At 50.1% G+C, this 13,993-nt stretch overlaps 1 protein-coding gene across 1 annotated transcript in view; it reads right to left on the bottom strand.

Annotated features, from left to right (window-relative positions):
• Window positions 1–144: 144 nt before the first annotated feature.
• The window catches only part of MEI1 (meiotic double-stranded break formation protein 1), a 100,635-nt gene continuing 86,786 nt past the window's right edge, over window positions 145–13,993 (bottom strand). Inside the window, exons 26-31 of the mRNA XM_004379972.2 lie at window positions 13,661–13,836; window positions 4,181–4,262; window positions 3,639–3,745; window positions 2,487–2,618; window positions 2,175–2,287; window positions 145–1,304 (exon numbers count right to left, since the gene is read on the bottom strand). Coding sequence (XP_004380029.1) covers window positions 1,259–1,304; window positions 2,175–2,287; window positions 2,487–2,618; window positions 3,639–3,745; window positions 4,181–4,262; window positions 13,661–13,836 — 656 coding nt within the window. The 3' untranslated portion in view covers window positions 145–1,258. The remainder of the gene's footprint in view (window positions 1,305–2,174; window positions 2,288–2,486; window positions 2,619–3,638; window positions 3,746–4,180; window positions 4,263–13,660; window positions 13,837–13,993) is intronic.

The following is a 13,993-nucleotide window of genomic DNA, read 5'->3' as shown; positions in this document are numbered from 1 at the left end:
CCCGCCCACCGTGCCGTTGTGGCCAATGGGCGCCGGCCGCGACTGCCACGCTCCCTGACCTCACTTCCCGCCCCGCCCCGCCCCGCCTCCCGACCTCCGGCATCGGGTCGCATCCGGTCGGCTCGGTGCCCCGGCTCCTGCCGGTCGGGTTAATGTCAGGCTGGGTGACGTTGTCTGCATATGGGGTCTGTGCCCTCAAAGGCGCGTCAGCAAACGGGGGCCCTGGCGCTGCCGGCGGGTGACCGCCCACGCGCCCTCCCGGACTTGTTCCGCCGTCTATAACCGTATTTTAAACTGCAGTTCGCGAGGTCGATTCAGTGGGTCGTGACCAGCACGTTTTTGTTTTTAATCTTTTTCGAGGAACTCGCATAGCCCGCGGTGCAGAGTATGGGCGGCCCTCGCTCGCCCCTCCAGCCCACCGAGTTTGTCCGGGGGCTTCCGTCTGTGCGTTAGGACGGACTTCAGCCCGTGTTGTGCGGAGTCGCTGCAGCCAGCCCCCAGGAGCGGGGAGGATGGCCTCGCCTTCCCGGGGCCTCGCTGGGCGGGAGGGAGCTCAGAGGCCGGGCCGAGCTCTGAACACGAGGGTCGTGGAGCGGAGACAGACATTGAATAAGCAACGGCACACGTAGGTAGCGAGATGTCCGCTCTGAGGAGGGCTGTGAGGGGCGGGAACAGGGAGGAGAGAAGGACCTCCTTTAGCCAGGGAAGAGCTGAAGTCTGGACAGTTTCTCAGAGCTAGGAAGACTGAGAAGGGTTTGACCTGGCTCAGCTTCTTGCCTGGAAATTGTACCTCTCTCTCCACCTCCACGTGGAGTGAGGCCGCAGGTCAAGTGCCTCTTAGACCACTTGGGTCACACAGTCCCCATCCGCAAGGACCTCTCCCTGCCCTCCAAGCCCAAAGACAAGGACAGCCTGGCTGCTGTTCTCTGGGCACAAGGGAAGCATCCAGCTGGCGCTCTTTAGGTATTAGAACATCACCCTGCCCTCTTTCCCCTAAGGAGGCCAGCCATCATTCCTTGCTGAAGCATTTGCTGTCCAACTGGCTGGGGAACCAGCTGAAGGGAGACAAGACTAGAATGAAATGTTTCGGAGAGCTCACACAGGCATGTGAGGGTATCTCTGTATTTCCTGATGCCATTTCAACATTAGAACAGTGGAACAATTCAACGAGTGAATGGCTGCACTTGTCATCCATTTCTTCAACAACTGGATCCTGACTGTCTCCAGGCCTCATTTCTGGGCCTTCAAGCCCTGGGGGTCAGTCTCTGATGTGGGACAGGGATACGGCCACCCCTCCTAGGCAGCTGGCAGCAAAGCATGAAAGGAGAACAACAGAGATGTGCGGCCAACCATGGGGGACCACATTTCCACAACCCAAAAGGGCAAGAAAGGCGCTCCTAAGAATAGTGGGACGGATTCTAAAATTGGACCTGAACACCTGGGCTTCGTAGTCACTGTACGACAGTGAGCTGTTCCATGGGACGGGAACGATGAGAGCTAGGAAGCAGCGGTGGGGTAGGAAGGAAACACCCCTTTCTCCCCAACGCCCTGGGACTGTAATGTTTCTGGATCACCACAGTGACCTGCCCCTGCCCCGCCCCGAGGCGACTTTCACAGGGCCATGCCAACCTCCCAATGTAAGGGCTCAGGGAAGCATCTGTGCTAAATGGGTGTGGGTGATTCTCTCTGAAGCCTGTGGGGAAGGCCGAGCTTCTTCCCGAGTGTGCTGGTGTGGCTTTGGAGACACAAATCTGACACTGCCACTTACTAGTTGTGTGATCCTAGGCACCTCATTTACTATATAGCACTCACACCGGCCCGGTGCTGTTGTAAGCACTTTACACCTCTTAACTCACTTAGTCCTCAAAACAACCCTAGGAGATAGGCATTACATATACACTACCATTACCTGGCTGCTGTGGCTGCTGCGAGGATTAGATCCAGTGCCTAGCCCTCTGGGGAAACTTAATTAACAGAGAAGAGTTACTGCTACTGCTATCCTGTTAATTCTTCTCACTGACTCCTTCTTGCTTTAGAGGACAGGGCTGTAGACAGTGCGCCTCTGTGTCCTGAAGCTCTCCCAGGGCTGGGTTCGAGCCCCTCATGATGCCACAACTTCCTGTGGCCTGGGTGACTTTGCCCAGGCCAAGGCTCCCCAGTGCAAGAAAGGATACAGCATGTCCTGCAGGGGTGGCTGGGCTGAGGAAGCCTGGGCCAAAAGGCCCTCCAAGGATGCCTGCAGGGTCTGGGCTGTGCTGGGATCAGCCAGGAGGCCCATGCTCCGGACCTGAGGGATGAAGGGTGGGAGTCAGGCCTGCTCGGCGCCCACCCCACACAAGCCCACGGACTGCTTCTTCCCCCAGTTGCTGACACCGATTCCCTGCTTCCTACACTCCCGACCCTCCACTGACTGCTATGACCAGAGCACCCACTCTGCACAGAGGGCCGGTCTCACGGGAGCTCCGCGGCATCCCCTCCCCACCCACCTGCAGGAAGAAGCCACGCAGAGCCTGGAGGGTGGTGCTTGAGAGCGCAGACAGGTCTGCCAAAGCCGCTTCTTGTAGAACATGACCCACTTCTTCATGAGAGAGGATGCTGCTGCTCTGGAAACGCACAAACTGGCCAGAGGAGAGAATCCCACACCCAGTGATCCGGCACTGATCGCATCTGCAGACATGTCCTGTGCCCTCGCCATGACAGCATGGGGCTGGGAATGCAGATCTGAAGGCCACAAGGACCCTGGCTTTCAAGGAGCTCACAGTAGTGAGTGGTGGGGATCCCAGGGAAGGGGGGCCGATGAGGCAGACCCTGCGAGAGCTGGCTCCTGATGGCCCCTTTGGCCTTGTCCCCCACTTCCCTACCACCACCTTGCACCTCACACATGTGGACCAAAATGAACTATGTTTGGGCCCCTAACACACCACTCTGTGCTCTTGTACCTGCTGTTCTCACAACCTGGAGACCTTTCCTCCTCTCTGCCTATTCATCCTTCAAGCCTCAGCAAAATCATTACCTGCACTGCTGAATGTTCTTTGGTTGTATTAAAGAAACACAGGCATTTATTGAGTGCCTGCTACATTCTTACTCACATCTCCTTCCTGACTGGGGCAGAAGCAATGACCCTTTCTCTGTGTGTCCACGCCAACGACGGGTTCACCCAATGACCTGCTTCACTATTATTCATAGGCTCACAGCTTTGTTATTTATTCACTGGGCACCTCCTGCGTGCCAGGCACTTTGTGTATCCTCTGCTCCACCACTGACAACACTGTATTTTGACTATTAGCTTACTTGCTGTCTGTCTCCTTCTCCAGGCCGAGGGACCTTTAAAGGCAGAGAATGTTTGGTTCCTCGATGTCCCCAGTTCCTAGCATGGGTTGGGGCACATGGTAGGCAGGCCCTGGTCAATGCATCATGAGTAAGCAAGCATGAGGGTGGGTTTCAGGGTCTCTTGGGGTCCTAAGATGTGGGCGTTTAGGGGAGTTCTCTGAGCAGGCCTCTTGCAGAGTGGGGCCCGCCTGGCTTATCTGCCTTCTCTGAGGATTAGGATTACCAAAGGTTAAGGTGTGCCTGGCCTCCTTAGGACCACCCAGCTCATGACATTCTTCAGACCACAAGACCATCCCTTCTGCACTTACCAGGGTCATGAGCCTCAAGACTTCAGGTCTGAGGAAGGAATTCTCTCCAGCATCCAAGAGGGTAAACAGCAAAAATCGATTCCAGGGCTGGGAGGCCACATGGAGTGCTGCGGGAAGCACCAGGCCCTTGGGGGTTAATGCTGCGTTTCCAAAGGCCTTGGAACACTGCTAAAGAGGACTTTCTCCTCTTGGCTCAAAGAGGAGGGTTGCTCAGCTGGAGACAGGGAGAGGGACAAACTAACCCCAGGAGGTTTCTTCCTGCCTGGGCTGTTATCCACCTATGCTGCCTGGCTCAGTCAGACCACCCCATGATTGTTCGAGGCAGACACAGGAATGGCTTGGCCACCTAAGATCTTCATGACCTTGGTTGGGCACGTTCTGTGACCTCACTGAACCTCAGTATCCTCATCTGTAAAATGAGCGTGACAGTGCCCCAGCAGTGTTGTTAAAAGGATGAAAGGGGACGGGATTCTGGGGAGTGGCAGGGGTTGGCTTCCCCAACTCCCCCTACTGGAACAGCAGAGAATGGGGAGGGTCTCTACCGACATCTGGGCTCCGGGCGTGCAGGTAATCAAGCAAGGCCTCCAGGCAGCTGACACAGGACTGGGACAGCAGAGGGTCCTTCTGCAAAACACAGAAGTTAAGGTCACGTTTTGCTGCCAATCAGTTTTGGTGCCAACTAAGAAAAAATACTTTGTTGTCAGGGCTATTTGGATTTCAGATTTCAGATTTGAAATTTTGGCCCTGTAGGTAATCAAACGTGGTTTTTTTTGTTTTGTTTTGTTTTTTTTTTTGCTTCATCTCTCACCCACACACAGAGCACCTGACTCAAGTGGCTGTTTCTGAAAAGGAGACGGGTCCTGGGCCCGTGTGGCCACAGATTCACAAATTACTGACTCTGGCAGAGCCTGACAGTTTATCTAAGCCAGGGGGTTCCAACCCTTTTTTTTTTTTTCTTTTTAAAGCAGTAGAACCTTTCATCAAACAAAATCTGATATGCTGATAAGCACATGGAAAAATCTCAATATCATTAGTCATTAGGTAAATACAAATTGAAACCACCATGAGCTACCACTACACAACCACTTGTTGGGTGTCACTGAGTCGATCTTGACTCATAGTGATCTCCTGTGACAGAGCAGAACTGTCCCATAGGGTTTTTTAGGCTGTAATCTTTACAGATTGCCAGATCTTTCTCCCATGGAGCTGCTGGGTGGGTTTGAACTGACAACCTTTCAGTTAGCAGCCAAGCGCTTAACTGTTGCACTACCAGGGCTCCTTATACAACCAGTAGAAAAGCTAAAATTAAAAAGACTGACAATACCAAGGGTTGGTGAGGATGTGAAACAATTGGAACTCTCATACACGCTGGGGGAAGGTAAAATGGTGCAGCCACTTTGATAAGCAGTTTGATGGTTTCTTACAGAGTTAACCATACATCACCACATGTGGTAGGCAGAATTTTAAGATGGCTCTATGACTTTTGCCTTCTGGTGTTACTCCTGTGGTTATGTCATGGTATGGCAAAAAGGAAATTGTCTGAGGGGGCCTAATCTAATCACACAAGCCCTTTAAAAACAGAGTTTTCTCCAGCCATTGGTAGAAGAAATCAGACTGGAAGTGTGAGAAGCACCTGGCATGCCACTGTTGGTTTGAAACAGAGAGGGCCAAATGAGAAGGAATGTGGGTGAACTTAAAGAGCTGAGAGAGCTCCTCAGCGGACAGCCAGCAAGGAAACTGGAACCTCAGTCCTACAACTGCAAGGAGCTACATTCTTCCCTCAGACCCTCCAGAGAAGAGCCCAGCCTGGGTGACACCTTGGTTTCAGCCTTGAGAGACCTTTAGGAGAGAACCTAGCTAAGCCTACCCAGAATTCTGACCTACAGAACTGTGAGATAATAAATGGGTGTTGTTTTAAGCTGTAAACTTGTGGTACTTTGTTACACAGCAGAATACTGATACACAGCTGGCCCACAGTCCCACTCCTAAATACTTACCCAAGAGAAATGAAAACATATATCCACACAAAGACTTGTACTTGAATATTAAGGATAATTTTATTCATAATAGCCTCAAATCTGGAAATCCTTCATCTATCAACAGGTGAATACTAAACAAATTGTGGTATAGACATACAATGGCATACTAACCAGCAATAAAAATAAATGAATGACTTCTGCCACAAAAAAAGAATTACTGATACAACAATATGAATAAGTCTCAAAAGCATTATGCTAACTGAAAGAAGTTAGACGCACAAGACCGAATACCATATGGTTTCATTATAAAAAATCCGAGAAAAGGCAAACCTATAGTGACAGAAAGTAGAGCAGTGGTTGCCAAGGGCCAGGGAGGAGGAGGCGATTGAGGACAAAGGAGCACAGGGAACTTTATGGGCTGATGAAAATGTTTTATATCTGATTGTGGTCATGTTCACACAACTGCACATACTTGTCAAAACTCATCCAATCGTACGCTTAAAATTGGTGGATTTTATCATATGTAAATTACATCTCAATAAAACAGATTTTTAAAAATGTAAAAACAAACTACAAAAAATCCTATGCTCTCCTCATTGTATTCTTTGGAAGGCAGTGCAGACTGTGGTTAAAAGTATGAGGCTGACTTGGTCATTTACCAGCTGTGTGACCCTGGGGAAATTACTTAACCTTGCTGAGTCTGTTTTGTCATCCATGACTGTGAATAAAAAGAATACCTGGGTTGCTGAGAGGGTTAGAGGAAAATATGGATATAGAGTGTTTAACCAGGGCTTGGCACAGAGTAAACACTCAATAAACGGTGATATCTTAGCGAAAGGCATAAGAGGGGAAACGCTCTCCTGTCTTTAGCAGCCCCTGAGTCTTCTCCACAGAACCCTAAGGCCTCCAAGGAACACAGTTGGAAATGGTTGATCTAAGCCACCCACCTCATTTTCCAGATAAGAAAATGGAGGCCAGAGAGGGAACACTTGATCTGAAGACACCTGGGTAGTCGGTGGCAGGTCTAGAACCAAAACCTAGGTCACCTAATTCCCAGTGCCACTCTCTGACTCTGTGCCCATATTACCCCACACAACCAACAAGGGCCGCTGGATAGTGGCTGACAAGCCGGGCAGCAGTGCACGAGGGCAGCTGGGACTAGACTGGGTAACAATGGCTCTGTTCACAGGATGCCCTGTTTCCCTGGCACTTAGTGGGACACGGAGAGAGCATGGACTTTAGAGCAAAAATGACAGGTTTGAATCCTGACCTAAAATTTGGGCAAGCGACTTAACACCCTGGGACTCTGTTTCCTTGTCTATAAAACTGAAAGATAATTTCTACCTTATACAAGAGTGGTAAGGAGCCCCCGTGGTGCAGTGGTTAAGCGCTCAGTTGCTAACCGTAAGGTCAGTAGTTTGAACCCACCAGCCACTCTGTGGGAGAAAGATGTGGCAGTCTGCTTCCATAAAGGTGATAGCCTTGGAAACCCTATGGGGCAGTTCTACTCTGTCCTATAGGGTCACTATGAGTCAGAATCAACTTGATGGCAACAGGTTTGGGTTTTTTTGTTTGTTTGTTTTGTTTTTTCAGTTTTAGAAGAGTGGTGGGGAATAAATAGTACATGCCAAGTGCCTAGTCCATAGCCTCGCTCGAAGTAGACACTCAGTACATGTTGTTCTCTCTCCCCTTCTTTCTCACCTCTAACTCTCATAGAACCTTAGCCCAGACATCTCAATGATCCTTGAGATCAAAGTCTCAAGGTCTCTGAAGCTAATTAGCTCTCTAATTTCCAATCTGATCATACATTCCGCTCCCTTGCTAATCAGCAACCAAGTTTGAGCACACAGGATATCTGTCTCTTCCCTGCTCCAGTCCAATTTTCTTTCTCCCTGGATGCTCCCCATGGGTGTAGCAGCTGGACGTGAATCAGACAAGTAGGCCTGAAAGAGCACCAAGACCATCTGACCCTGGTTGGCAAACCCTGGAAAGCAAAACCAACCAGCCCAGAGAACTGCTATGCAGCCTCATTCTGAACCTCCAGGTGCAGAGGCAGACGAAGACAGGGGCTGCTCTGAGCATCTGCTGAGTGCACACTGAGAGGTCTGGCTGAGCAGTGGTGGGTAGGAGAGGAGGGACAGGAGGCAGCAGTGGATGTACCCCATCTCCTTCACTCAGCACTCTACTCAGCCAGTCCCAAACCTGCCCCCCTGCCCCCTACAAGACGGGGTAGGGTCCGCCTGCTATCACTGCAGAGCTCCCCTCATCACGTCTCCATGAGGGCCCTCTGGGAGAGTAGCATGCACCCTCGATTCCTCCCCGTGGAAGGGGAGTGACTGGTCTGACAGATGACTTCACCAGAAGGAACATACTTGGCCCAGCCTCTAGAGCAGACTCGTATCTGAACCCACCTGTCTGCAGAAAAGGTATATTTTGGCCTACTCCTGGTCAAGGAGTAGGTTACCAGGGCAGGCCCTGTCCCGGCGGGTGGGAGGGATGGGGCAGAAGGTGGGGCCGCGAGTCCTGGGGTTGTTCAGCTCTGCCCATGACTGGGCTGAGGTTGTTGGAAGGCCACTGTGGCCATTTGTAGCAGTCATTTTCTCCAATCGGCCTTACGAATAAAACAAAAGTTTTGATCTTTGTCTGATTTCTGTGTCTGCCACACAATAGTTTCAAACTTGGAGGCGATGGGACAGAAGTATTCCTCACTGACCCTCAAATCCCAATCAGGGGTCTCACCTTCTACTCCAAACAGTTTGTCTAGCATACCCTTCTAACCACACACAATTCCTGGAGTTCTAGTCGACAGGATGTTCATTTCATTACATCTCTGGACTGCGTGTGCCCCTGACAGAATGGACTCCTGCCCAGCCCCGCCAGGAGATGGACCTCTGGGAAATGGTTTGAGAATTTCGTTTGATCTTGTCTTCCTCCCCCTCTCCTCAGCAAATCCTTTACTTCTAATCACAAGCTCTGTGATCCTGCGGCAGTCACTTGACCTCTCTGAGCTGCAGTTTTCTACCTCACGGGGCTGCTTGTGTGAGAATCACATGAGATCAGAGATATGAGACGGCTTGGGAAACTGAAAAGTGCAAACTGTCTGATGTTGCTGGCACTGCTATATTTAAACCTATTTCCGGTCTCCCCCTCGGTGATAGGGGCCTATCTTCCCCTCCCTGCAAGGTTCTCCTGGGCCGCTGTCTCATGACTACTCCCTTCCCCAAATCAGAATCCCAGTGTTGGAAGGAACTTTAAGGGTCACCTAAACCCATACTGCCCTCCAGTAGGACTTCTTGCTGGAGGCGCCTGGTTTCTGCTTGGAAACCTCCAGTCACAAGACACTCCTCTCCCTTCCTCCCAAGGCAGCCCATTGCGCTGTTAGACAGTCCTGACTGCAAGAGAGGCCGTCCTGTCTTCCTGCAGCTCCAGAGGACCCAGGACAAACCTTCTGGAAGCGTTCACTGTGGCCTCTCTGAGAACTAAACAGAAGAGAAGTCTGCCCTGCCCTCTTTCCCCAGTCCCTGCCGCCCAGATCACTCCCGTACCCACAGCCTTTCTTTGGACTCCTCTGCCATCAGTATGTCACCTCTCCACCTCACTTCAATAAATGTTTCTCTGAGTTGTGCTCCACCCCTGGGGGAGTGGAGGCTGTTCTCATAGACCTTGTTGCTTAACACTAAAAGACCTCTTTTATCTTTGAGGCTCAGTAAAGAAGAGGTGGCTTGCTAAACTCCTCCAGGGTTAGGGGCTGGGCAGGGGCTGTGATGACGCTCTGGCCAGCGCTCCTTCACTGTGCTGGACCACCCCAAGCTGCTGGAGAGCCTGTACTCTGCCCGGCACTCAGTCGGTGGTGCAGACACTGCCATGCTGGTTTGGCCCACATATGTCAGCTCTCCAAACAGAATTCCCAGTGTTGGGAGGAACCTTAAGTGTTGCCTTAACCCACACCCTTCCTGCCACCACTCAGTGCCCTAGCCTAGGCCTTGATGTCACTTTTTCCCATTGATATCATTTTTTAATAACAGCTTTATTGAGATATACTTCACATACCATAAAATTCACCCTTTTAAGGTGTACGATTCTGTGGTTTTTAGTATATTCACGGAGCTGTGCAACCATCGCCATTATCTAATTTTAGAATACTTTCATCAGCCCAGAAAGAATCCCCACACTCATTAGCAGTCACCTCCCGTTCCCTGGTAACCTCTAACTTACTTTCTGTCTCTATGGATTTGCCTATTCTGGACTTTTCACATAAATGGGATCATACAATATGTAATCTTTTTGACTGCTTCTTTTATTTAGCATAATGTTTTCAGGATTCATCCATGTTGTAGCCTGTATCAGTACTTCATTCCTTTTTATGGCTGAATAATATTCCATTGTACCACATTTTGTTTATCCATTCACCTGTTGATGGGCATCTAGGTTGTTTCCATTTTTGGCTATTATAAATAATGTTGCTATAAACATTCATGTACAAGTTTCTATGTGGACATGTTTTCATTTCTCGTGGGTATATACCTAGAAGTAAAATTGTTGGGTCATAAGGTAGCTCTGTGTTGAACACTTTGAGGAAATGCCAAACCGTTTTCCAAGGTGGTTGCACTATTTTACATTCCTAGCAGCAAAGTACAAGGGTTCCGATTTCTCCACACCCACAGCCTGGATGCTTGTTATTGTCTGTCTTTTTGATTCTATCCTTCGCAGTGAGTGTGAAGTGGCCTCTCTTATTTTCTCGGCTCATTGAAATCACCTCTTCCTCACCAGTCCCCAGGCTTCCAGGCTTTCCCTCCTGCCCATCTTCTCTACCATGGCTACACAGTCTGATCTAAGCCCTTTCCTGCCTCCCCACAGCACTCCGTAGCCTGACACAGAAGACATGCCCAATATGGCCCCTGCTTCGCTTTTCTCCTTCTTCTCCCCACCCTACCCACTACACTTTTTCATATTATACCCTTTTGCTCATGCTGTCCTCCCTGCCTGGAATACCCTTCCCTCCACCTCTGTCTGAACAAGCCTGAGTTCAAATGTCACCTTCTCTGTGAAGCCTCCTCTGGCCACCCCAGGCAGGGGAAGTTTTTGACTAAAAGAAGTTCATAGTCTTATGAGAGAAGACAGAAATGCAAGCTACTGACCATATATAATAAAATGTGATGAATGAATAAACCATTCTGGGAATTCATGGGAGACTTCCTTTATCCTTGGATTTTGTGAAATAAATTTTTGTTAATTGTCTAAATGAACAAATAGCTATTTTTACACAAACCAGGGGCAGGGTATGAGGGAGGCTTCTCTCTAGGCCTAAGGGAAGGACAGAGAAACAGGGAGACTCTCCCATATACACCGTCGGGTCCTGGGCAGTGACAGAAGGGGCACTGTGGCTGAAAGCAGAAGGCCAGGGAACTTCTAGGGTATGTGGCAGTGAGAAAAAGGAGGAAAGGGCTATTTGGTCCTTGCTGCTGGGGTTATTTTTGATAAATCAGCTGCCTCCTGTTCATCAGGCAGTAACACAGACAGTGGCTATGATGCCGAGTCAGGCTCCTCACCAACAGTCTCCTATAACCAGTGTAGGCCCTGTAGCTTCTAGATGGGGAATTCATGAGTTACTCTGGGTTCCACTTCCCCGGAATTGTTGATGAAAACTGCCAAAGGCAGATGTGAGTGCCACAGGCCTTGGAGACGTTCAGCTCCTAGGCAGGGAGGTGAATGGCAATGGTGCTACAATAGGTCACTGCCCCCGCCCCTTCCCTGGTGCTTAGGCCAGTGGTTTGAAAAAAATAAAATATGAGGCTGGACTAGAAAAAAAAAAAATCAAACAACGTATTGCATTGGGCAAATTTGCCACGAAAGACCTCTTTAAAACACAAAGATGGAACTTTAAGGACTAAGGTGCACCTGACCCAAGCCACAGTGTTTTCAATCACCCCATATGCATGCAAAAGCTGTACAATGAACAAGGAAGATGGAAGAAGAATTGACATCTATGAATTATGGTGTTGGCGAAAAATATTGAATATATCATGGACTGTCAAAAGAACAAACAACTCTGTCTTGGAAGAATGCTTCTTAGAGCAACGGTGGCGAGACTTCAACTCACATACTTTGGACATGTTATCAGGAAGGATCAGTCCCTGGAGAAGGACATCATGCTTGGTAAAGTAGAGGGTCAGTGAAAAACAGAAGGACCCTCAATGATATGGACTGACACAGTGGCTGCAACAATGGGCTCAAGCATAACGATTGTGAGGATTGCACGGGATTGAGCCGTGTTTTGTTCTGTTGTACACAGAGTCGTTACGAGTCAGAACTAACTCGATGGCAATTAACAACAACATCGGATCAGACCATGAGGATCTGTGACTGTCTTGGACAAGCTCCTAAAGATCAGAAAAGGAGAGTCTATGTCTAGCTCAAACAGCATGAATGTCTGGGGCCTAGGTCACCCTGCAATGACCAAGCCTTATTTGAAAATAATAGACAATAAGCTCCTTGAAAGAGAAGCAAGTCCTAGGAATCAAGGGTGGGAAACAGGCCACAAGGCCAGGGAGAGGGAATGAGTCCATATCAGAAAACAAAATTGTGCTGCAGTCAATATCAATCTCACCTCTGATGCCCCCTGGCGTTGGGGGCCTAGGACAAGTCACTTGGTCCTTCCAGCCCAGCTCAAGTATCTCCTCCAGGAAGCCTTCTCAGACAGCTAGCCTCACACTCACCTATGTGCCCATGGAGCCCTGGTGACACAGTGGTTAAGAGCTACAGCTGCTAACCAAAAGGTTGGCAGTTCAAATCCACAAGCTGCTCCTTGGAAACCCTATGGGGACAGTTCTACTCTGTTCTGTAGGGTCACTATGAGTTGGAATTGACTTGATGGCAATGGGTTTGGTTTTGTTCTGTATGTGCCCCATAGCCCAGTGCCTCCTTTTATAGTAAATATTCTTTTATATGGTTTTTTTCTAGGGGTATCTGGCCTGTGGAAGGCTAGATAATTAATGAATATAATTGATCTCTAACCAGTTGACGTCAATTCCAAGTCACAGTGACCCCATGTGTGTTAGAGTAGAACTGTGTTCCATAGGGTTTTCAGTGGATGATTTTTTTCTGAAGTAGGTCACCAGGCCTTTCTTTAGAGGTGCCTCTAGGTGGACTCCAACCTCCGACCTTTCAGTCAGTAGCTGAGGGCGTTAACTGTTTCCACTACCCACAGCCCAGGGCTTCCCGTTAGCACAGCACTGATCACATTGTGGTATCACATCCTATCTACATGCTGCATCCCCTACCAGGCCATTAACTCCTAGAGGCAGGCACCTGACACCCTCAGGACCCTTCACAGGCCCTGACATGGAGCTAAGGCTCAGTATGTGATGGCTGGATGAACAATGATCTCCAAGATTTCTCCAAGTTATAAGACACAACCCCTCCGGGGTGGGCATCTATTGTTTTTGCTTATCTGGCATCCATTCCTTCTTCTTCTGGCAGCACTTTCCTTTGGGGAATCATCCCTCTCTCGCTGTCAGTCCATGTGGGTTATGGAGAGCTGACCATAAACCCCAGGTCCCAGGAGTGGGCACTGACCCAGGCCTGGCCAATTGAAGAATCCTGTGCCCCTGGCCATAGTGATTAGCACATTACCCAAGCCAAGCTAATAAGCCAATTCTGGGGACTCTTGGGAAAGAGAAACTTTCTTTCTGCTGGAAGGATATAAGCCAGGGGATGCTGTTGGTCATCTCACCACCCCATGGGGAGACCCTGCCTGAGAAGAAAGCTGATGGAGAGGGAGGCAGAGCCAAGAGATGGCGATGCGGTTCTGGTGACATTGAGCCTCTGGGATCCAGCTGCGCTCGAAGCTAGTAGTGACCCCTGCCCTGCTCAGTTATGAGCCAATCTGAGTTGCATTTCTGTCACTATAACTTAAAAGGTCCCAATCAATCCAGCCTCCAGGCCCGGTGGGAACACAGGCTCTGGATGGGGTGCAGCTGCCTTCCTGCTGTTGTCCTGGCGATGCAGCCCCACTGCCAGGGTCCCACTCAGTGAGGGCCTTACCTGCACCAAGAGGTTCTGCAGCCCGATGACCAGGGACAGCACTTGTGATGTTCCCAGGGGAGCGAGCACAGTGTCTTCGGGCACTGGTGGTGGCCGGGCCCCTGAGGGCACCAGGACCACCAGGGCAGAGGAGAAGCCCTGTTGCAGGGCCGTCCGCAGGAAGCGTACGATGGCAGCTGAAAGTAGGGTCTCCTTACACCCAGTCCCTGCCTCCTTCCCCACCTCCCACCCAGCTCTGCCACAGGAAGGGGGACAATGGAGATCATTATGGGGTGACCACTGGCTGGTCTGGGTGGGAGGGTCCCACTTCAGAATCGAGGGGAAAAGCTTTCC

The sequence above is a fragment of the Trichechus manatus genome, unplaced genomic scaffold (assembly GCF_000243295.1).
Source record: "Trichechus manatus latirostris isolate Lorelei unplaced genomic scaffold, TriManLat1.0 scaffold00069, whole genome shotgun sequence".
Lineage (NCBI taxonomy): Eukaryota > Metazoa > Chordata > Mammalia > Sirenia > Trichechidae > Trichechus > Trichechus manatus.
Note: the sequence above shows the minus strand (reverse complement) of the source record. Positions and strands in the feature narration are given on the sequence as shown.